Source organism: Ornithorhynchus anatinus, chromosome 4 (genome assembly GCF_004115215.2).
Source record: "Ornithorhynchus anatinus isolate Pmale09 chromosome 4, mOrnAna1.pri.v4, whole genome shotgun sequence".
In the NCBI taxonomy this organism is placed as follows: Eukaryota; Metazoa; Chordata; class Mammalia; order Monotremata; family Ornithorhynchidae; genus Ornithorhynchus; species Ornithorhynchus anatinus.
The window spans coordinates 6,304,655-6,329,736 of NC_041731.1; the positions used below are offsets into that span (position 1 = coordinate 6,304,655).

Genomic DNA, 25,082 nt, shown 5'->3' on the forward strand with positions numbered 1-25,082 from the left:
AGGACAGCTAGCCTGGCCCTGAAATCCACATAAGCAGGTGTCTCCGGCGTTATTTTTCCCCCGCTCACCAACTACAGGGTTATCAAAAAATATAATCGGGACAGCATTTAACACTCTCCTCATAGATTTCCTGTCCCCGGATGCTATCGGGACATCACTGCGGTTTTAAAAATACTCGGGACACACTGCTATCTGTCGGTGACCTTGAATTGGAACCCGGGAAAGCGAGTTATCTCAAGTGTCGGTGAAGCAGATAAAATTCTCAGCAATCCACAGCAGAACAAGTGCTACAGCTACGTAAGCCACCATTGCGAAAACAACCGAACCCTAAAAGTCCACGAACAGCGCTGATAAACGACTCCTGTTTTTCCTGCAATTATTTTTCGAGAAAGAAAAAAAAATGGAGAATCTACAGAAGCAAATTAAAATGTCACGTATTTTCTCTGCTCTGTGAGTCAAGTTCCCCTGCTTTTCTGACGCCGATCCCAGCTTCGGCAGGAACGTGAAAACACGAAACAATCCTCTGTTCAACGACCACTTAGTGCCGGATATCAGACGAATGGAAGGTGAAATACTTTCCGGGGACTGGGGTCCTTTTTCTCAAATATCGCCTTGTGACCTGCGTCATTCTGCTTTTCTCCTGCCCCTCAGTTACCCCCATTCATATTTTCATTCTTTTCTTCACCCAAGGACAGAGGAGGAACAGTAGCATGAGAAAGGAATCTGTGCTCAGGAACCTCTCGAAGAACAACTCCACCTTGAACCACTTTAGGGATGAAAAAGAGGGAAACGAATCAAACAGACAACTTCAACCTAACAGAGGAACATTTTCTTTATATGACCTTAAGGTAGGAGTGTAAAAAGAGCTTTAGCCATGAAACCTTAGTCCAAGCACTTAGTACTTAGCACAGAGTGAGCGCTCGGTAAATACGATTGAATGAACGAAAGGCCTATCTTTGATTATGCAAAAGCATTCTGGTCCTTTGCCCAAGAGATGTGATATTCTGAATGTTGTGCCTCCCAACTTCCGACGACTGAATGTAGCAAATGTGGATTCTGCTAAAGGAGACAAGTTCTTTGTGAGAGGTGTCGTGGAAATCCCCCGTAATCTGAAAACCTGGCAGCTTCGCTCTCGTAATCTGGGAGAGATGGTTCAGTGGAGCTTCTCCTGCTGGCTTTGGAGTATGATAATAACAGTAATAATAATAACCGTGGTCTTTTTAAGTGTTTTCTGTGTCAAGTCCTGTGCCAAGCACTGAAGCAGATACAAAATCATCATCTCACTGTCTATGGGAGAGGGAGAACGGGACTCCCATTCTCCCATTTTACAGAGATGGAAATTGAGCCACAGAGAAGTTAAGGCCAACGGCAGAACTGGGATTAGAATCTGGGACTGCTGGCTCGGAGACAATACTCTTTCCACCAGGACATCTGTAGATAACCTTCCAACTCCATGTTAGCCAATAGATTCAGCCCAATAGATTCAACCCAAATGGTTTTTCCCCCTTAAAAATTAGGAAAACTGAGTGATTCGAATTTTGCAATCCTCCGTGTCCCCAGTGGCCTTCCTACCTGGGCTAAAAAGCACCCAACTCACTCAGAGTTGAGCAGGGAGAAGAGGCAAGCGACCCAGATAATCCATGCCGTTCTTTTCAAATGGTATTTGTTACGTCCTTCCCGTGTGCCGGGCACTGTACTAAGCGCTGGGGTAGATACAAGCAGATCAGGTTGGACACAGTTGTCCCAAGTGGGGCTCACTGTCAGAGGGAGCAGGGATTAATCCCCATTTTGCGGATGAGGTAACTGAGGCCCAGAGAAGTGAGGCGACTTGCCCGAGGTCACACAGCGGACACGAGGCAGAGGCGGAAGTAGAACCCAGGTCCTCTGACTCCCAGGCCCGTGCTCTTTCCACTAGACCACGCTGCCTCTGCATCAGGGCGTTATCCACAGCCCGGTCCTCCCTGTGCACCCGTGAAGATGCTGGCTTGTGCAAGTTGGGTTTCCCCGTAGCTCCCCTTGCTATTTTTGTTTCTGCCTCTTGGCACCACGACCTTTTTGAAGTCTCTGCCCTGAAACACCACCCCCCTACACCGCTCCTTGAGAAAGGGTAAGGCCGAAGGGTTGGTGGGGAGAATTAGCTGCCAGAGCCATTTCTGTTACCGATAATGGATTTATCTTAATTGCAAATGAAAGTGCTAATTAACTCTGCTGTGTTTCCTCTGCTGTCAGTCAGTTTTCTCTGATTTACGTTCTTTGTGAACAGACTCGAACCCATCAATCCACCCTTTTTCCAATTCAGTGGCAGCTGCTGATTGTGATTTCCCATCCTCTCCACACTTCAGCCGGGCCTTGTTTGAGGAAAGATATGGATTTGGGCTTTCCCCCAAAATCCGCTTGGCATTTGCTATTCCTTGCTGTGTTTCACAGATGGATCAGTCAGGCTTTCCGGGCGGGCGGTGGGTGGGAGGGGGATAAGAGGGAAACTATTTATAAATGTGTTTTTCTTTTTAATTCGTCTCCTACAGCTCTCCCATCTCCAGAGCCCTTCTGAAATCTCTCCTCTTCCAAGGGGCTTTCCCCAGTTCGGTTTTCTTCTCCCCAAGTCCTAACTTTCGTGAAACCACCTTCACGGTTCCTTTTATAGCATTTCAAGCCCCTTGCGGGCAGAGAATGTGTCGTTTCATTGTTCTGAACACTCCCGAGTGCTTAGTTGAGCGTACTAAACCCCTGTGGACATTCACATAGTACTGTTGCTAGTATGACTATTTCTAGTGTGACTGCTATTGATGATGATGGTATTTGTTAAGCGCTTACCATATGCCAGGCACTGCACTAAGCGCTGGGGTGGAGGCAAGCAAATCAGGTTGGACACAGTCCCTGTCCCACGTGGGGCTCGTAGTCTAAGCCAGAGGGAGGCCGGGCAATTTAAGCCCCATTACACAGGTAGGGAAACTGAGAAGTTAAATGACTTGTCCAAGGTCACCCAGCAGGCAGGTGGCAGAGCTGGGATCGGGACACAGTTCCCCTGACTCCTAGGACCATGCCCTTTCCCGGAGGCCCTTCTGTTTCTCATCCGTTGGCCTAGTGGATGGAGCATGGGCCTGGGAGGGAGAGGACCTGGGTTCCAATCCAGGCTCTGCCAATTTCCTGCTGCGTGACCTTGGGTAAGTCACTAACTGCTCCGTGCCTCAGTTTCTTCAACTGTAAAATGAAGATGAAATACCTGTTCTCCCTCCTACTTAGCCAGTGAGGGCTGTAGGACAGGGACTGTGTCCAACCTGATTAACTTTTACCTACCCCCGTGCTTAGGACAGTGTTGAATGCATAGTAAGCGCTTAACAAAACACAATAACAATAATAATGATCTCTTTACTTTTCATCTTTCCATTCTCTCCTTCCTCCTACCTGTAATTTAGTTTGTGCCTGTCACCCCCACAAGAATGCCATCTCTTTGAGGACAGGGGCCATGTCATGAGTGTTCTTGTACTCTCCCAAGCGTTGAGTTCAGTGGACCCTAAGTTGGGACTTCTCTGTGACTGCAGACTGCACGGGTGACCGACTTAGAGTTGACCCTGCCGATATTTTCTCAGATAACTTGACAGCTCTCAAATGAAAATTCCCAATACAGATCAGCACCAAGCGCAATCTAGGACAGAAAGGGTTCTCTCCTCTAGGATCACCTCACTCTGCCCGCCACCCCCAACTTCCGCCCCCTCCTCATCCATTCCCTGATAAGCTGATGATTTAATTTTAATTTCTTGCCTCATCGACCCATCCTTTCATTCATTCAATAGTATTTATTGAGCGCTTACTATGTGCAGAGCACTGTACTAAGCGCTTGGAATGTACAATTCGGCAACATAGAGACCATCCCTCCCCGATGATGGGTTTACAGTCTAATCGGGGTAATCCTGGGTCAACCTGAGCCAGACTGGACCCTCTCCAGGCTCTGGACTCCAACCGAGTCTGTCAGAGACAGTCTTGATCTCCGAGAGGCAGAAGGAGTTGGGTTCTAATCCTGGCTCTACCACTAGTCTGCTGTGTGACCTTGGGCAAGTCACTTAATTTCTCTGGGCCTCAGTTTCCTCATCTGTAAAATAGGGATTGAGACCGCGAGTCCTTCGTGGGACAGGGACCGTGTCCAACCTGATTAACTTTTCGTTCATTCATTCAACCGTATTTATTGAGCCTTTACTGTGTGCAAAGCACTGTACCAAGTGCTTGGGGCTTGCATCTACCCCGGCACCTAATACAGTGTCTGACACATAATAAGTACTTAACAAGTACCATAAAAGAGGCAGGTGACCAATCTGAGTGGCCATTAGCTAAGCGTAGAGACAACCAAGTGGAATTTTACCCCTGTGCCCTGCTCCCTTCTCTCGGGGACAGATCTGTGTTGCCTCGTGCCCTTGGGCAAGGCACTTAACCTCTCTGTGCCTCGGTTTCCTCATCTGCAAAATGAGGATTAAATACCTGCCGCCCCTTCCTTTTTGTCTGTGAGCCCCACGTGGGGAGAAGGATCGGGTCTGATCTGACTTTATAGTATCTACCCCATCACTAGGCACATAGTAAGTGCTCAACAAATACCACAGCTCGTATTAATGCTGGAGAGAGACTAGGGTCCCGGTGCCTCACGGCCAGTGAGCTAATTTTAGCCAGCCATTTACCAGAAGGGAAGGAGAGCGGTGTGCTCGGAGATGGGGAGGTGAGGCGATAATTCCCTGATGCCGAGCAAGCGCTCATCAGATATAACAAAAGAGGATGAACTTATGTGAGGCAAACCGATCTCGGAACCCAGCTGGAAGGGATGGATTTGCTTGTCTCACTCTCACTCAATCACTCCTGTGCCGGTTGGCAACCCGAATAGGTAAAATGATCCTGCTACCAAGCTAAACTCCCCAGGCCGGAGATTTTTCAATGCCGGGGAAAAGGAATGGGGACTGCGTGCGTGTGATCCATGAGCGCTCGGGACTTTTGAGAATGAAAAAGAGAGGTGGGGGTGCGAGAGAAGAAAGATGTGAATTTGAGCTGATTCTCTTGGGAGGCAGGGTACACAATACCGGGAGAAAAGGGGAAAGGGGGAAAAGTGGGGAATCTTAAAACACAAAGCATTTCATTTGCAGCAGGTCCTGAGCCAGGAAAGGCTCAGATTTGGGTAGTAAGTGACAGGGCTGTTGGTTTCCTCTTGGAGAGCTTCCTTCATTTACGGACAAAGGGGGATTTGGAGAGCTGTGGCCAGATTGGTCCCGGAGAATTATGGGTTTGACATTTTCCCCTCAGACTGAGAGAATTGTCGGCCTGGCCTCCATTCCCATCTTCGCTGTTCCTATTCTACATCTGAGCAGAGGTTTCCAGCCCAGCTTCCATGTCTCACGCCCTCTCCCAACTCACTGTACTCCACGGCGGTACTGTCTTGTTTTCTCACCTACTCTGGAAGGATCGTGAACAGCGACTGAAGCAGTCATGGAGAGGCCATCTTGCAGGGGAATTTTGGCTAGTGATATCCTGGATTATAACGGGAGGTCTTAGGGGATCGTAAGGCTGATCATAATGATGTGAATTTGGAAAGAGCTTCAAACAAATTCCAAAGTGTTCTTACCTCATAAACTCATGGTGAGCAGGGAACATTTCTACCAATTCTGCTGCAATGTCCTCTCCCAAGCACTTAGTACAGTGCTCTGCGCACAGTAAGCGCTCAATAAATGCCACTGATGATGGTTTTGTCCTCACAAAATCCCAGAGAAGCTGGGAGCGGAGGGATGGAGTTGAGTGCGTGGATTTGTGCATGAAGAGAGAAGGGAGGTTAGGTAGGGAGTCCAAGTGAGACATGATGGCCTGGGGGTAAGTGGAAGCGTCAAGAGATTCGGGGTCTTCCTCGTGGGGTCAGAAGGACTGGCCGGTTTTGTGGGGAGGTGTTAACAGAAGAGAAGGCAGGTGAGGAGATTGCGGTCAAAGAGCGAGATTTCGGAGTCGGTGAGATTCAAAATCATACAGCTGCTAGTGAATTTAGAGTCTTTTCCTCTTGCTAGTCCTCTTTCATGCCGTCGAGCAGCCGGTCAGCATTTTTTAAACATTTATATCTATAGAAACCTTCTTTAATTAGTCTCTTAGGTGTCTTTTGAATTTGTCGAGTATTTTTATTTCTCCAAAATGTTTTTACATCAATTAAATCATTTTTTATCTTCCTGAGAACGCTGAGAGGTAAGAGAAGGCACATACAATTACTTCCCTTTTACATGTGAGGATAGAGAGGCCTAGAGCTGTCAAGTGACTTGCCCAAAATTAAGCAGGAGGCCAGGGGCAGAACTGAGATTAGAACCTTGGGCCTCTAGTTTCCCACCACATCACGTTCTTTACACTAGGCCAAGCCCCCAAGTGTTACCCCCCCCCCCTTTACCTCTCCGCAGCTAAACCCTCTTTTCCCCCTTTCCCTCTGCTCCTCCACCTCTCCCTTCCCATCCCCACAGCACCGTACTCGTCCGCTCAACTGTATATATTTCCATTACCCTATTTATCTTGTTAATGAATTGTACATCGCCTCGATTCTATTTAGTCGCCATTGGTTTTTACGAGATGTTCTTCCCCTCGACTCTATTTACTGCCATCGTTCTCGTCTGTCCGTCTCCCCCGATCAGACCGTAAGCCCGTCAGACGGCAGGGACCGTCTCTATCTGTTGCCGACTTGTTCATTCCAAGCACTTAGTACAGTGCTCTGCACATAGTAAGCGCTCAATAAATACTATTGAATGAATGAATGTTCTCTTTCCCAGGAGTACGTACACTTTGACTATTTCCTTGAGACATTCTTTTCATCTTCTGAATCATTTTTACTGCTCCTGTTTCACCGTGGTCCTCTTAAAAGTGCGGTGATCTGGGCCGTTGATCACAACGTAGAAGATTGCAGGCCGCTAGCCTGAAGCTTTGACCTCTCCCCCTCTGTTTCTGACCAAAGAGGGGGCGAGTTCCGGCCAGCGGAAGAAGGGACCGCTTCTCCCCTGGTCAAGAATTCAGCTGGCCCAGGTCTGAACTTGGGAGGAACCGGAAGTTTGAGGTTGGATTTCCAAATGCAAGTGAGAGAGAGGGGGACTCATTTCCTTTACTCTCTCATACCACAGTCCTAGAATATTTTTTAATGGCATTTGTTAGGTGTTGTGCTGTACCACGCTGACCTAAGCTCTGGGATAGTTGGACGCAGCCCCGTCCCACATGGGACTCACAGTCTTCCTCCCCATTTTACAGATGAGGTAACTGTGGCCCGGAGAAGTCAAGCAACGCCCAAGGTCACAGAGCAGACAAGTGTGGGAGCCGGGATTAGAATCTAGGTCCTCTGACCCCCAGGCTTGGGCTCTCTCCACTAGGCTTGGAAGGGCGGGGGAGAAGAAAGCTCCTTCTCTATCCCGTCTGTGTCTCCCTGTCTCTCACTCCTGGCACAACCCTCTGGGGCACTAAAGTGAAACATCAATCCCGGCGGGGCAGGGCACAGGCCCGCTGTGTCCGCCCTGGCCCTCTCTGCCAGGGCAGTCCTTGGGTTGGCCGGTTCTCTCCTGCTTTCCCTGATTGACAGACAGTATTTAAAAATCCGGGTGAGAAATGGCTACCGGGCTCAAAGCCCCGGCTGCCGTTACGTTTGTTTTCCAAACGTCCGTACGGCGGCTGTGGCTGCCAGGGGAGCCCAGCCCGAGGCAGGTGAAATAGAGCAAACAACAGCGGGAGAAGGTCTTCGGATCAGAAGCTCGCCAAGCCTCCCTCTGTGCCCGCTGGAAGCGATGGCGTCTGGCTGGGGAGAGCCCAGTTGGCAGAGGAGATTCGGAATGGGTGGACGCGGCCAGTCAAGAGCCCGCCTGACCTCTTTTTGGCCTTACCCGATGCCCTCGGGACTCAGTCAGAATCAGAGCTGGGGATTCAACTTGAGGCCGCTCATTCGATCCGGGCCTTTGTTTGGCCGTTGCTCCATCGTGACTGAGCTCGCTGTGGTACCGGTGGGTCTTCTGGCTGGGATTTCGGCCTGGGGCTTTCCCACCGCCACCCCTCTCCCCGGCCCTGACCGACTTCACGGCCTGTCTCGGGCTCTTCCTCTTCTCTCATTTCGAACTTCCACGGGCTTCCTCCCACTTCTCCCCTTCTCCGGTTGCACCAACCCCCAGAAATGTTGACTCGGCGCCCCACGAGAGAACTTGGAAACGATTTTTCAAACTTGGAACAACCTGGACCAACAGGAAAGAAAGGAAAGGAGAAAAACATGACTAATGAATGCCTGGTCTGAGACATTTTAAATATTCATTTCTGAATGATACTCGTTGAGCACGTCCTGTAGGCTAGGCACCGTACTAGGCCCCGGGGTAGATACAAGACAATCAGGTCGGACATAGTCCCCGTCCCACATGGGGCTCACAGTCTAGTTCGAGGGAGGGAGGATTTAGTCCGCATTTTACGGATGAGGTAACAGAGGCACAGAGAGGTTAAAGTGACTTGTCCAAGGTCACGCACAGCAGATAGAAGGCAGAGCCGCGACGAGAACCCAGACCTTCTGTCTTCCGGGCCTGTGCTCTTTAAATGCTCGATTATATGCCGGCCACTTTATGAGGGTTTTACCGAGACAAAACACTTTGGTAAAAACACTTCGATGGGAATTTTAGAGTACAGTGAACCCACAGGCAATTTCACTGTCTTTGCCTCCGAGCCGGTAATAATTTCCAACATCACCCTCACCGATTCTTTTTCTCCCAAGGCTTCCCACAGATATAAAGATAGCCAGGCAGTGCCTGTATCTGTGGGTTCTTCTCAAATTTAGTGTTACCCTGTTTGAAGGGCTATGACCGGCTTTAAATCGTCCAGGTGGTCTCTTGCTTCATCTTAGACTGTATGGATGAGAGACAGGGAGATCTAATGGGAAGAGCAATGAGATGAGCACGGAACTGAGAGTCGGGAGACACGGGTTCTAACTCCGGTTCGGCCCCTGGCCTGCTGTTTGACCTCAGTCAGGTCTCTTAACCTCTCTGTGTCTCGGTTTCCTCATCTGTACAACGGGGGATAAGATAGTCCTCCCAGCTGTGCTCCCCTTGTGAGATAGGGACAGTGTCCGATCAGATTGCCTTGTATCGATCCCAGGGCTTAGTACAGATTTTAGCTCATTACAAGCACTGAATGAATACCGTAGTCATTATTCATTCATTCATTCAATCGTATTTATCGAGCGCTCACTGTCCTAAGCGCTTGGGAGACTACAGTATAACAGTAAACACTTTCCCTGCCTACGACGAGCTTACAGTCATCATTATTACTATTATTCCAATTTGATTAGTGGTCATCCAGATGCCTCTAGACTGTGAGCTTGTTGTGGGCAGGAAATGTGTCTGCCAACTCCGTTGTACTGTACTCTCCCGAGCATTTAGTACAGTGCTCTGAACAAAGTAAGCACTCAATAAATACCATTGATTGATTGATTGCCACGGGCCTTTGAGGACAAGTGGGTCATGATTCGGAAGAAAAATGTCGCTCGTTGGCTAGGATGGAGTCGGGGGGAGGCTTTTAAAAAAAAGATGGTATTTGTTAAGCACTTACTATATGTCAGGCACTGTACTGACCGCTGGGGTAGATACAAGCTAATCAGGTTGGACACAATCCATGTCCACTTGGGCTCACATTCTTAATCCCCATTTTACAGATGAGGCAACTAAGGCACAGAGAAGCTAAGTGATTGGCTCAAGGTCACACGGCAGACGAGTGGCAGAGCCAGAATTAGAACCCAGATCCTTCTCACTCCCACATCCATGCTTTATCCACAGGCTATGCTTCTTGTCTCCCCTCTGAAGTGTAAGAACGTAGATTGGGTTTCACAATTTAATCAGGAGAGACCGTGAGTCAGTGAGAAGCTTACCCTCTAACTCAGGTACCAAATGACTAATATGTACTGACAATAGGTTAAAATAGTAAAAAAATATAGATTCAAATGGTAACTAAATAGATGATTGATGGGCTAATCAACTTTTTGTAGAAAACCAAAGGCTTCATTCGTTATTCAGGAGGGGCAACTGGTATTTCTCTTATATATTCCTCCTCCCATCCCATATGGTGATAAAACTCTTACTGTATGTGGGTGTTCTGAAAGAACTGACAAAACTGAAAGGCAAGGCCTTGACAACATCTTTGTTGAGAAAGGACATGGGCCTGGGAGTCAGAGGACCTGAGTTTTAATCCTGACTCCACCACTTCTCTACTCTGTGACTTTAGGCAAGTCACTTCATTTCTCTGGGCCTCATTTACCTCATCTGTAAAAAAGGGGATTAAGACCGTGAGCCCCACGTGGGAGAGGGACCTCGTCTAACCTGCTTATCTTGCATCAATTCCAGCAGGGCCCATAGTAAACAAATTCCGTAAAAGAAATAAAATGAAGAGAATTTTAAAATATCCATTTTGACATGGCTGAAATTTGAATTAAAAATAGAAAAAAAAATCCAGTGGACTGCAAGTACGGTTCTTACTTACAAATTAAAGTTAGCATGAGGGGGAAGATCAGGAGAGAGGCAAAGAGTCCTCCTAACCAGCATCTGAAAGAGAAATATTCCTTCCGTTAGAATACGGTGACCGGCTAGATACTTCTGCAACAGGACAGTCCCCGCTGAACTCACGTTCTGCTCCTTGGCCAGGTACTAACCTGAATTTAGAACCCCAGAAGAAAAGCTGCAACGGAAAATTAACCCTGAAACATGAAGAGGTTTCTTTATAAATCTACCTGAGGGTTTCAGTCGTGATGTTATATACGAGCACTTCTCTTATATGGTAGTTGTTTTCCTGGAAACCCCAGTGTTATTCAAAAAATCAGATTGTATTAAGGAAGCAGCATGGCCTAGTGGATACAGCATGCGTTTGGGAGTCAGAAAGATCTGGATTGTCATCTCGGCTCTTCCACTAGTCCGCTGGTGACCTCGGGCAAATCACGACGTCTCTGTGCCTCAGTTACGTCATCTATAAAATGGGGATTGAGACCGTGAGCCCCACATGGGACATGGACTGCGTCCAACCTTATTAGTTTGTTTCGACCTCAGCGTTAAGTACAGGGGCTGGCACGTAGCAAGCGGTTGACAAACACCATAAAAACATTAAAAAAACGATTTCAATGTAAAATAGAGACTTGGCAAAAGATGGTTTGAAAACAACTAATCAAGGGTGGGGCTTCTATCGCACTGGGTGAAATTCAAGAAGTGTGGAAGACCATTTGCACCCTTCTAGTACACGACCAGTTTGAAATAGTTGCAACTGGTTCCCTCTGCAATCCTACTGAAGGGCCGATACTAGGATTACTGCCCTTCTCCTTGAAACAGTAATATTCCTGGTGAAGCTTCTTCACATCATAACCAATCCTACTCTTCTGGCATCAAGTTCTCTGCAGATGCAAAAAGGCACATCCTGGCGGTGGGACGTCGGGAGGTATGTAAATAATAGAGTTTGTTTTATTTTATTTCTCTGAAATGTCAAGCCTTGATAGCTGTCTTTGAGGACTATTCTGCTCTCTAGGAATTCTCTCCTAAGAATTCTTCCCATGAGCCTAGGCAACACCCAGCAGGCCTTGGCACAATTTGTACAGGAAAAAGAAAAAATAATGTTTTTTCCATCCACTCTCCTATTTGGTTCCTTCCTGGACTATGCACTTGGATCTGTGACCTGTAGACTTTTGATATTCGCTCTGAGTAGTTCAAACACCCCGAATTCCTGCCTAACGGTCACCATTTAACGCCAGGTCTCCCGGAGGAACAGAAGGCTCTCTAATTGCTATTGTTTTTGTCTGTCTGTCTCCCCCGATTAGACTGTAAGCCCGTCAATGGGCAGGGACTGTATCTGTTGCTGATTTGTACATTCCAAGCACTTAGTACAGTGCTCTGCACATAGTAAGCGCTCAATAAATACGATTGAATGAATGAATGAATATCAAACCTCTGGTCCACAGGGCCCCCTAAGACCCTCTTGGAAATTCAGTGCCGCCACCATGACACCTGGCCAGACAGAAGAGCAAGAGGTGGAAGAAGATACCTTTGGCAGCTTAATTTCTCCACTGGACTGAGAAGCTGTGGTAACTGATTGCCACCGCTGCTCTACGCGGTTTTGAGGGTTCCAGGGACTAACTCTGTATGGAGTGCCAGAAACCCAGGAGAGTCTTTCTTGCTCCCTTTGTGTTTCGCTTTCTCTGTCCAGATTGCCGTCTGGGGTTCTGTCTCTCTCTCGCCTCTCAGTGTCTTTCTCCTGCTCTCTTTCTTACTCTGTGGGCACGGTTCTTCAATAAAATATTATGTGAAAAAAAATCAAATGAGGATTACCTTGCGCAGAGAGAAATGATGAAGCACGTGGTAAGCATGATGACTTGGTAAAAGACATTTCTCAATGAATTTGAGTCTAATAAGGAAAGAAAAACATCATAAATTTGGACTCATCAATAGTCACAGATCCTTGAAACAATTCTTAATCCGCTCTCCGAAAACCATTAAATATCCTTTGCAAACGTACCTGGCCTCGAGGCATTTGCCAGGGACAATTAAAGAGAAATCTATTACCCAATCTGGAACACCGCTGGATTCCTTTTGCTTTTCCGAAACAAAAACGTGCACAGCTACCGAAAATGTACTCTCGCCTAATGTGGCCGAACTCTCTGTCCAATCATCTAGCAAATCAATCGATCGACCAATCAATCAATAGCATTTATTGAGCACTTGATGTGTGCAGAGTATTGCAATAAGTGCTTGGAGAGTGCAGTATAAATGAAATTTATATTATACTTATATTGTATTAATTTATATTAGACCGTAAGGTCGTTGTGGGCAGGAAACTTGTCAGTCAACTCTGTTGTACTGTTCTCTTCTAAGCAATTAGTATAGTGCTATGCATACAATAAGTGCTCAATAAATTGATTGATAAATGATAATTGATAAACGATTGATTGATATTTTGTATTTGAGATTACCTCGCATCTGTACCTCACTAATTGGCCATTGTTATTAGAGTAGAAGGAATAGATTATCCTTGCTAAGGTTACTCTGGATTAACTATTTTTTCACACCTTCGTGGGTTTATTGTAGTGAGCGTGTTAAATCTATATCAATCGGTGGTATTTAATGAGCACTTACTGAGTGCAAAATACTATGTAGCAAATATATGGTCAACATCAGTGCATTCGAACATCCTAGAAAACCAAAGCAAGGCATTTGTATCAATTCTGTTTCCACCCACCCAGTCCATTTAATCAATCGACGGTATTTATTGAGAGATTATTATGCACAGAACACTATATTAAGCATTTGGGAGAGTACAATACGACGGAATTGGCAAGCACGTTCCCTGCCCGTAATGAGCTCACAGTTTAGAGGGGGAGACAGACAATAATATGAATTAACTAAGCAATGTATAATATACAATTTAAAGACATGTACATAAATGCTGTGGGGTTGGAGCGAATATCAAAAGTCTAAAGGTCACAGATCCAAGTGCATAGTCCAGGAAGGAACCAAACAGGAGAATGGATTGAAAAAAACATTCCTTTTTCTTTTCCCTGCACAAATTGTGCCAAGGATTGCCGGGTGTTGCCTAGGCTTATGGGAAGAATTCTTAGGAGAGAATTCCTAGAGAGCAGAATTGTCCTTTAAGACAGCTATCAAGGCTTGACGTTTCAGAGAAATAAAATATGTGAACTCACCTGAGGGACCCAGAGTTCGTCCCTGGAGATCCCGTGGCACAACCGGTGGAGAGGGAAGAAACGAAGCCGAGCTCTTTCCTCTTGGAAGCCCAAGTACGGCGTTGCTGGACGCGGAAGATTCGGCCAGGGCTTCAGCTGCCTCGTCTGGAACCCAGGGCCTGGGTTCGGCAGAAGAGTCAGTGTCTCCTGGGGGAGAAACAGATGGGGTTGGGGGTGGCTTTCTTTAGGGCGCAGAACAGAAATGTGCCAATTATGAATAATGGAAAGTTTACAGTGATCATCTTTGAGGCCTCCATCAGTCTAACTGATGAAGGGGAATAAGTCGAACAACTTGACATTCAGTGGAATTGGCCGATGGATAGCCCTGACTGAGCGCCTGCTGGGCACAGTCTTTTATTTTGCCCCCGAGAGAGTATGGTAGAGTTAGCGGATGCGGTCCCGGCCCTCAAGTAGTTTATAGTCTAGAGCTGGGCCTTGAAATCTAGGCCGAACAAGGAGGGAGGAAAACGAAAGAAGTCCATTAGAATCGAGCAGAGCTTGGATCAAACCAAAGGAGCAAAATTACGCATCTGGTCGGCCTCTAATTACTGCCAGTTTTTCTTCCAAGATATTTCAGAGTTCTGCCTCTTCCTCTCCACCTTTAAGGATTCGAGATATTGTCACTTCTCCTTATTTTGGGCATTTATCGAGGGCTTACTATGTACCAGGCACTGTCCTGAGCACTGGGGGAGACGCAAGATAATCGGGTTGGACACAGTCCCCGTCCCTCATGGATCTCACAGTCTTAGTCAGAGGGAGGGAACGTTTAATCCTCATTTGGCCGGCGAGGTCACCGAGGGCCGGAGAAGTGAAGTGACTTGCCTAAGGTCACACGGCAGACAAGAGGCGGAGGTAGGATTGGAACCCAGTCCTCCGATTCCCAGGCCAGTGCCTTTTCCACTAGGCCATGCTACTTTTCTAGTGGGGGCGCAGTGGAGGTCATGAGAACCGCTACCTAATTAATCTCTTGTTATCTCGATCATGCGGGCCCCTCAACCGCCAGGTGTTCCCTTCTGTATTTGTTTTTTTATATCTGCTAAACTCTGACTCCGTGCCAGGCGCTGTTCTAAGCACTGGGTTAGATGCAAGCTGAACAGGTTGGACACAGTCCGTGTCCCACACGGGGCTCACGGTCTTCATCCCCATTCCACAGATGAGGTCACTGAGGCCCAGAGAAGTGAAGTGACTTGTCCAAGGTCACGCAGCAGCCAAGTGGCAGGGCCAGGATTAGAACCCAGATCCTTCTGACTCCCACGCCCGTGCTCTAGCCGCTAGGCTACACAGCGTCTCAATCAGGAGAGAGAGCGGCTGACCGAGTCGAATCCCGAACCGACCACTCGAGCGGGGCCTTCTCAGCTTCCGACAGGCTGCTTGGAGCCGGTGTTTCCAGATGGTAAAACTGAAGCTTACCCCTCGCGTGGAAAAGGCAAAGATCCTGACCGTCGTCCCTTCTGACCCAGCCCGCCTCTCCTACGGGGGAATCCGCGTCAATACAGACACCCCCGTGGAGCCAAGCGTCGTCATCGCTGAGATCCAACAGTGAAGCGAGGGAGCGGCGGAGTTTTTTCTTCCTTCTAAAGATTCTAGAGAGAGAAATGAAAGCCGCGCAATGACCGTCCGAGGGAAAGGTACCTGGGCACGGATCTTCACTGAATATACTATCGCGGGTGACAGAAATAAAGATGACATAAATCGCATTCATTCACCGAACAGGGTTGATTAAGTGCAGAGCACTTACGGGGCGAAGGGCGTTGAACTGAGAGCTGACTCTGTGAAGAGCACTGTAGAGAGTGCAGTGCCCTGGATGCCTACTGTGTGCCGAGCACTAGGGAGAGCACAAGGTGGGAGCAAGAGGAAGAATAAGGACGTGACTGGTAACTGCAACAGAGCGTAGGATAAAGAAGATGAATAAAGAAGCAGCACGCATAATAATAATAACGTTGGCATTTGTTAAGCTCTTACTATGTGCAGAGCACTGTTCTAAGCGCTGGGGTAGATACAGGGTCATCGGGTTGTCCCACGTGAGGCTCACAGTTAATCCCCATTTTACAGATGAAGTAACTGAGGCACAGAGAAGTTAAGTGACTTAATAATAATAATAATAATGTTGGTATTTGCTAAGCGCTTGCTAGGTGCCGAGCACCGTTCTAAGCGCTGGGGTAGACACGGGGGAATCAGGTCGTCCCACGTGGGGCTCACAGTCTTAATCCCCATTTTACAGACGAGGGAACTGAGGCACAGAGAAGCTAAGTGACTCGCCCACAGTCACACAGCCGACAAGTGGCAGAGCTGGGATTCGAACTCATGAGCCCTGACTCCAAAGCCCGCGCTCTTTCCGCTGAGCCACGCTGACTTGCCCACAGTCACACAGCTGACAAGGGGTGGAGCCGGAATTAGAACTCACGACCTCTGACTCCCAAGCCCGGGCTCTTTCCGCTGAGCCACGCTGCTTCTCCAATAATGATTGCACTATTTGTTAAGCACTTACTTTGTGTCAGGCTCTGGACTGAGCGATGGGGCATGATACAAGCTAATTAAGTTGGACAGATTCCCTGACTCACCTGAGGCTCACTGTCTCCATCCTTATTTGACAGATGAGGTAACTGAGGCACAGGGAAGTGAAGCGACTTGCCCAAGGTCACACAGCAGACAGCAAGTGGCAGATCTGGGATTAAAACCCAGGTCCTCTGAGTCCCAGGCCCGTGATCTTTCCACTAAACTGCCTTGCTTCTCAATCACTCTCACGCCACTTGTCAGCCGTGTGACTGTGGGCGAGTCACTTCACTTCTCTGTGCCTCGGTTCCCGCATCTGTAAAATGGGGATTAACCGTGAGCCTCACGTGGGACGACCTGATGACCCTGTATCTCCCCCAGCGCTTAGAACAGTGCTCGGCACATAGTAAGCGCTTAACAGATACCCACATTATTATTATTAGAGTGATCATCGCCACCGGTTCATAAATTAATATGCGACTAAGGGCCAAAGGGCATGAGAAGCAGCGTGGCTCAGGGGAAAGAGCACGGGCTTGGGAGCCAGCGGTCATGGGTTCGAATCCCAGCTCTGTCACTTGTCAGCCGTGTGACTGTGGGCGAGTCACTTCACTTCTCTGGGCCTCAGTTCCCTCATCTGTAAAATGGGGATTAAGAATGTTGTGCGCCTCATGTGGGACAACCTGATGACCCTGTATCCACCCCAGCACTTAGAACAGTGCTTGGCACATAGTAAGCACTTCACAAATACCAACGTCGTTATAAAGTGGGTGGGCTGACGCGGCTCGGAGAGATGGGAGTTAACTGGGGGCGGGAATTAATCGCACATGGAGAAGACCATAGTAGCTGGCTCCGACTTTTCCAGGGGCAACCCGGGCTGATGGTGCGATCTCGTTCATTCATTCAGTCGTACTTATTGAGCGCTTCCTCTGAGCAAGGCGCTGTATTGAGCGCTTGGGAGAGTACGCTATGACAATAAACGGACACGTTCTCCGCCCGCGATGAGCTTACAGTCTAGAGACCTTCTCCTCTCCCCCCTCCACCGACGTCCTCACACACACACGCTCCCCGGCTGAGCCGGAGTCGGGTGTAGAGTCCCACCGGGAAGACCCTACTCGGAACCTCCAGGAAAGGGAGACTCCCTTCGCTCACCTCACCGAGTTTTCTTTGTAGATGACAGTGGTCCGGGAGGGACTGAGGGTGACGTTGCCGTCCTCATCCGAGAGGAAGCTGTCCCCGGTCAGAACGTAGTAGCCGTTGGTGAGGAGCCGGGGGCTGCGACGGCAGGCCGGGCGTGAGCCCTTTAGGAGATCGCCGGAGCAGCACGCGAAGGAGAGGTCGCCGTCCAGGAAGGCGCAGGTAGAGCTGAAGAGAGAGAGAGAGAGAGAGAGAGAGAGAGAGGTCACCTCTTCCGGATCCCATTTTTGGCCAGTGGACACAAATCACACTGTCTCGGTCCGTCGATTTAGCAGTAAGCATTTATGGTGTGGCTCCTACTTGCAGAGCGGGTTCCTGGCCTGTTGCACTGGCTCGTGGAAAACACGCCACCCTCCTCTAGACTCTCCAAGCTGGACTCGAGAAGCGGCACGTGCTAGTGGACAGAGGACGGGCTCGGGAGGCGGAAGGTCATGGGTTCTAATCACCGCTTCCCCCACTCGTCCGCTACGCCACGCTGCTTCTCACTAAGCCACGCTCTTGGTCGATTGACGACTCTCACACTCACGGCCGAGGCGCGTATCGGCTGTCTTCACCTGCTACTCCCGTGCTTGCCTAAGTTGGCGGGGGGTAATAATAATAACGTCGGTATTTGCTAAGCGCTTCCTAGGTGCGGAGCACCGTTCTAAGCGCTGGGGTGGATACGGGGTGATCAGGTTGTCCCACATGAGGCTCACAGTTTTAATCCTCATTTTACAGATGAGGAAACTGAGGCACAGAGAAGTGAAGTGACGCCCACGGTCACACAGCTGACAAGTGGCGGAGACAGGATTCGAACCCACGACCTCTGACTCCCAAGCCTTTGCTCCTTCCACTGAGCCACGTCGGGCAATACTTCAGGGGTATTTCCAACTGCTTTAAGACAACTTCTATGTGGCAAACAAATATCTCCGTCCCCTCTGTGAATCCCCAGACCTATCTGGTGTGCCCGAAGGGAGAGACTAGCAGAGCCCCGCACATAAATTTTCAAATGAAATATTTATTTTGTTTATTTATTTTATTATAGTATTACAATGTTATTTATTTATTTATTTTATTTAATCTATAAATTAATTTTATTTATTTATAGATTTAATTAATCTATTTATTTTGTTAATGGGATGTCTATCACCTTGATTCTGTTTATTGCTATTGTTTTAATGAGATGTACATCCCCTTGATTCTATTTATTTCTATTGTTTTTGTCCGTCTGTCTCCCCCGATTAGACTGTAAGCCCGTCGATGGGCAGGGACTGTCTCTATCCGTTGCCAATTTGTACATTTCAAGGGCTTAGTACAGTGCTCTGCACATAATAAGCGCTCAATAAATACTATTGAATGAATGAATGAAATGAAAACGGTGGATGATGGTGCTCGAGGAAAACATGATATATTGGAATGAAAACCATCCCACACAATGAAATGAGCCCTAAAGGAATTTCGTGAGAAAAGATCCTGGCTACGTGGAATACCTCGGAAATCCACAGTCGGGTGACAACTGCCCGCTGGATTCTCTCTCAAACGCCGGAGTCCCTGCGGAAACAAGGAGAGAAGGAGGAGTCAGAGCACTTGAAACGACAGGACTCCAGTGGCACAGTGGAGCAGGGGTCTGGGAGTCAGAATCCCAGAATCCCAACACCGCCACTTTGCTGTGTGACCTTGGGTTCATCTCTCTTGGCCTCAGTTACGTTGTCTGTAAAATGGAGATCGAGACTGTGAGCCCCACATGAGACAGAGATTGCGTCCATCCCGATTTGCTTGCGTCCAAACCCAGCACTTAGTACAGTGTCTGCACACAGTAAATGCTTAACAGATACCATCATTAATAATAATAATGTTAGTATCTGTTAAGCACTTCCCCTGTTCTGAGTTCTGGGATAGATACAAGGTAATCAGTTTGTTCCATGTGGGGCTTACTGTCTTAATCCCCATTTTACAGATGAGGTAACTGAGGCACAGAGAAGTTCAGTGACTTGCCCATAGTCACCCAGCTGACAAGTAGCAGATCCGGGATTCGGACCCATGACCTCTGACTCCCAGTTAATACAGTGCTCTGCACCCAATCAGCACTCAATAAATACGAATGAATGAATGAATGAAAGGGCCCGAAGCCAAGACCCCGTCGTTGGGAATGGTCAGAGTCAAGGGCAGAGTTTGGATTCTGCCGTCTTTGAAGGCCCCCTGTGAAGTTAAACTGGCCTCCGAGAATGGAGCATTCATTTGTTTGGCCTACGGGACTCATTTGGAGATCCAGTCAAGCAAAGGAGAGCATGAACAGACCATTAATTCCACGAACGTCAACAGAGAAGCAGCGTGGCCTAATGGATACAGCACGGGCCTGGGAGGCAGAAGGTCCTGGCTTCTATCCCCGGCTCTGCCGCTCGTCTGCTGTGTGACCTTGGGCAAGTCGCTTCACTTCTCTGGGCCTCAGTAACCCCATCTGTAAAACGGGGATTAAGACTGTGAGCCCTATATGGGACAGGAACCGTGTCCTACCTCTTTATCCTGTATCTACCCCAGTGCTTAGAATAGTGTCTGGCACATATGAAGTGCTTAACAGATACCATTAAAAACAACACAGACGGCGATTTGGACAAGAAAATGTTAGGAAAAGTATTGTGGTGTAAAAGCAAAGCTCCATTCACTGTCTCGGGTTTGATTCTCTCTGGCTTAGTCAGTAATTTGTGGAATTTCACGGTTTGCAAAATCGTTAGTACAGATTAAACCTACTGTGGGACGGGACTGTGTCCCACCCGATCATTTAGTATTTACCCCGCCACCAAGCACAGTGCTTAGCACGTAGTAGGTGCCCAACAAATTCCCTCGACATTCATCATGAAGGGGAAAAAGTGGGGGGACTGAGAGGATTCTGGTAAGATAAATCACACAATCTAGTGAGCGAGGGTGCAAAGCCCAAGAATGAAGGAGAACAACTTGGCCTAAAAGACCTAATCCCCGAGCCTTGGGGTGTCTCATCTAGTTTTGAAATCATGACAGAACTCCAACGGCGGGCTTCTACCAATGCTAGTGCCGATAATGCAAATGGAGCAGAGTAGGCACTGGTCCCCCCCAAAAAGTTGGCTGGACTTTATTAAGAAGAATTTGGGGGCTCGGAGAAAGGAGAAGTCTCGTATGTTGAAATGGGGAGGGTGGATGGCTAGGTTGGAGGGAGAGTAGAGGTTGTTTGGGGGCAAAAACAAGAGGAAGGAAGAGAGCGACTTGCAACAGTCACGGCTGCGTTTCCGCCTGAAACCCGCCCTCCTTTCTGCAAGAGGGATCCCAATCATTTATTGAGGGCTTACAAGGCGTGGAGCACTGTATTAAGCGCTCGGGAGGGTACAAAACACCAGAATTAGCAGCACGTTCCCTGCCCAGAACGGCTTTCGCGATGTTCACACGCAGACAGCTTTTCACCCTAATAGTTGTTGCTAAACGAGATCCTTTTTCGTTTTTCTGCAGGGGCAATTATAAACATCCTGATTTTTTCTTCGCACTGAAAGGAGAAACGTTTCTTGCCAGGAAGTCAAATTCAACTCAAAAATCACTCGTATTTAAGAAACACAAACCACTGACAGATGGCTAATAGTTTGGATAATGGCAAAATCAAAGAAAGCCCATTTGAATCTCGAATCTCTAAAAAGATTCAAGCCCCAGATAAACGCCTAGCGGAGTGTGCATTTGCTATTTCTTGTCACTTGCTACGGCCCTGGCTACTGGTCAATCAATCAGGGGTATTTACTGGGCCTTTACTATGTGCGGAGCTCTGTACTAAGCGCTCGGGAGAGTCCAATACAACAGAGTTGACAGACACATCCCCTGCCCTCAGCAGTGCTCACATTTGTTTCCATCTAGCAATCGTTTTGATTAAGTTTCGATTTTTTGGTCGAGCTCTGAGTGTCTGGGAGAGTACGATCGTGGTTAAAAGACACGATCCCTGCTTTCGAGGAGCTTACAATCTCCAGTGTAAAGAGCACTGTACTAAGTGTTTGGGAGCATACAACAGGGTAGATAGATATGACTCCTGCCTTCAAGGAGTTTACGCCTAAATGAGCTATTAGAGATTGAGAAAGTGGATTGCCCAAACATCATGTATTTGTAAAAAATAAATATTAAAAAAGGGGGCATCTAATAAAAACAGGAAAGTCGTTAGCCTAAAAATGAACGTTTTCACCCATCAGTGATTTACGGCCATAAAACTGGAATTAGAGCTTGGTCAAGAATTCCTTTTGAGCTCTTCTCTGCACTAATTTTTTTCAAAAATAACAATATTTCCATAGCATCTAGTGTTTCTCCTTGGCACATGGGTTCTTTCTTTAGTTAAGCAAACCTTATTCTAACCGAAATATTTACTTTCAGTCTTGATGATAAGCCCCATGCAAACAGAGCCGGTTCACAGAGGTTGACAGGTTTCAGATGCAACGAGTAAGAGACTGTTAAACTCTCTAACTCACAGGATAGCCTTGGATAGTCCGAAACATACTTAGATGAGAGCCAGAATCTTTTGCAGAAAAAACATAAATAATGGATTTCTCATCGAGGACCGCTGCTTCTGCTGGATCTCATTAACGTCTTTAAGTCCAAATACAGAAGGCAACACCGATAATAGCAGGGATAGACTGTTGACATTTTTGAAGCATTTTTAAAAATAAGCTGCACCTGCACAGCACAGCGCTGACTGAATAATGGATTAGCTCCCAGTCAAAGACTTCGACATTAAGCCACCTACTTCAACTTTCATTTTCAGGGCCTGTACGCCTCCTCTTTCTCTTGACTGTTAAATGTAGCTTAAACCTCTACTCCCGAATCTTCCTAAATTCAGACTCTAGCATACCGGAACCGACGCTTAGGGTTGGACTGTAAATTTCTAGCCGGCAGAGACGGTTCCTTCCAATAATAATGTTGGTATTTGTTAAGCGCTTACTATGTGCAGAGCACTGTTCTAAGCGCCGGGGGAGATACGGGGTCATCAGGCTGTCCCACGTGGGGCTCCCAGTCTTCATCCCCATTTTACAAATGAGTTAACTGAGGCACAGAGAAGTGAAGTGACTTGCCCACAGTCACACAGCTAAGTGGCAGAGCTGGGATTCGAACCCATGACCTCTGACTCCTAAGCCTGGGCTCTTTCCACTGAGCCACGCTGCTTCCAATTCCACTGGTCTCTCCCCAGGGCTTCACAGAAAACACTCAGTAAATACAACTGATTAACCAGGTAATCATGGTGTTTATTAAGCACTTACGAGGTGCCAGGCGAGAGGATTAACACAAGGGCTTAAACATCTCAGATTAACACAGGATTTCCAATCTGAGATGGGTATTTTCTCTGCCCTTTACAGATGAGAAAACTGAGGCCCAGAGAGGCTACGTGACTTGGCCAAGTCCACACAGCAGACCGGCGACAGCTAGGACTAAAATCCGGATCCCCTGACTAGCAAACAATCAATGGGATTTGTTGAGTGTCTCGTCCGGGCAGAATAGAGAAGCGGCGTGGCTCAGTGGAAAGAGCCCGGGCTTGGGAGTCAGAGGTCATGGGTTCGATTCCCGGCTGTGCCGCTTGTCAGCTGTGCGACTGTGGGCGAGTCACTTCACTTCTCTGGGCCTCGGTTCCCTCATCTGTAAAATGGGGATGAAGACTGATGACCCCGTATCTCCCCCGGCGCTTAGAACAGTGCTCTGCACATAGTAAGCGCTTAACAAATTCCAACATTATTATTATTAACACTGCATTTAATGCTTGGGAGGGTACAATAGTTAGTAGATATGGTTCCTACCCTCATCATTATCAGTGGAATGTACTGAGCTCTTACTATCCCCAGAGCACTGAGAATACAACAGAGTTGGTAAACCTGTTCTTCAAGTCTTTTGGGTCTATAATAAAAATATACAAGTAGAGAAGCAATGTGGTCTAGTGAAAGACCATGAACTTGGATGTCAGAGGTCGTGGGTGCTAATCCCGACTTCGCCACTCGCCTGCTGTGTGACCTCGGACGGGCCACTTGATCGCTTCGTACCTCAGTTTCCTATCGGCTGTAAAATGAGGATTAAGTGCCTATTCTCCCCCAGTGGACTCTCTTGCACCTAATAGACAACTTGGCATATACTATTCATTTAACAAATACCATTCGATAGTATTTAGTATTTATTGAGCGATAACTATCTGCGGAGCACTGTACTAAGCCCTTAGCCTTAAAATGAACAAGTCCCATAGTTGAATACTGACTTCCCAACTAATGTCCACAATTATTCAAAGCATATTGCTAAATAAGATTCCAAACAAAAAAAAAAAAAACAACTGAAAAAGAATGAAGAAAAACCCAAGCTACTTCACAGAAGCATTTGAAATCCAAACCAGTGGAGCCTCTCAGTTTGAATCCGCTGTGAAATTCACTGCCTAAAATACAATTATGTGACTTTTGGGTTTTTTTGCATCTGGCCCAAGTCCAAATCGACGTGCTTTAATCTCTTCCTCACTAATAACCCATCTGAATGGTGAGCCAGAAGTCTGGGTTCCCGATATTCAGCACACTGCATTCTGCGGCAGCCCAGAAACACTCACAGATTCATTAACATTCCAGATCTGTAACACTTAGCGTGACTGAAGTCACCGGGCTTAGCATTTTCAAGTAACACATCTCATTTAACGGTAACATCCAAAGAAAACCGCCCCCTCCGAGAAAGAATTCGTTCCTAGAATTTGTTCATACATGGTAATTCTGGAGGGATTTTCCGGTCTCTTCTTTCCTTCGCCAGTGACAGAAGATTCCGATAAACGTCCATCTTTGCGGAAAGTTGAACCGTCAGAGGAGAGCTCCTCGGACTGTCGACAGGTGAAAAGTCTTCCAAGCAAGCTAAACACGGTCTTCCGCCTGTCAGTAGGGTTAGACGCACACGCGCCTACAGTTTGGTCATCGACAGAAGCTCCTCTGGGATGGAAAATCCTCTGTTCTTCCCGCTGCTTCCTAGAACAGAAAAGCTCCAGGGACCCGGGCGAGTCCGTCGCTCTGCGACCTCTCTGTTTCCTTTTGAAAACAGTCGGTGCAATCAGGAACCAAGAGGCAGAATGAGGTCACGTTTCCTGCTGGGTCTCGCAGCAGAGGCCTGCGTTCTGAAGAACGAACTGAAGTTTAAGATTAGTTGGGCAAGGAATCCAGCAGCCACGAATCAGTCTCCCTCCAGTGACCGCTTGTCAGACCACTTATTCTCTCCTCAATAAAATGATAGTAATGTTAACAGTGTTGGTATCTGTTAAGCGCTCACTATGTGCCAAGCGCTGCTCTAAGCGCTGGGGTAGACAGGGGAAATCAGGTTGCCCCACGTGGGGCTCACAGTCTTCGTCCCCATTTGACAGATGAGGTAACTGGGGCACCGAGAAGTGAAGTGACTTGCCCAAAGTCACACAGCGGGCGAGTGGCCGAGCTGGGGTTCGAACCCGTGACCTCTGACTCCAAAGCCCGTGCTCCTTCCGCTGAGCCACGCTGCTTCTCTAAAATCATCTCTACAATCATCTGTAATCATCCGCTTCTATAAAATCATCACCTCCCCGCACTCGGGGAGCCGTGAAACCCTGAGCAAGCTGGCTTCGCCTCGAGTTATCTTGGGTCTTCACCCCTTTGCAATATCTATTCTTTAAAGTCCCGGATTCAGATCCCGAGAAGCGGCGTGGCTAGGTGGCAAGAGCCCG

General features: G+C 47.8%; 1 protein-coding gene and 1 long non-coding RNA gene across 2 annotated transcripts; one reads left to right on the forward strand and one right to left on the reverse strand.

Moving 5' to 3' along the window:
• The first annotated feature begins 312 nt into the window (after positions 1-312).
• On the forward strand, positions 313-12,301 carry LOC120638315. Its single transcript, XR_005659908.1, has 3 exons — positions 313-566; positions 691-848; positions 11,945-12,301. It is a non-coding gene; the product is annotated as an uncharacterized LOC120638315 (long non-coding RNA).
• TMEM71 (transmembrane protein 71) lies at positions 7,293-24,637 on the reverse strand. Its single transcript, XM_007661013.3, has 8 exons — positions 24,106-24,637; positions 18,877-18,937; positions 17,363-17,575; positions 15,131-15,303; positions 13,682-13,867; positions 12,312-12,387; positions 10,486-10,547; positions 7,293-8,204 (listed from the first exon to the last, which is right to left on the reverse strand). The coding sequence occupies exons 1-8, from the start codon at positions 24,176-24,178 to the stop codon at positions 7,918-7,920; spliced, it is 1,131 nt and encodes a 376-aa protein (XP_007659203.2). The 5' UTR covers positions 24,179-24,637; the 3' UTR covers positions 7,293-7,917.
• Positions 24,638-25,082: the final 445 nt, after the last annotated feature.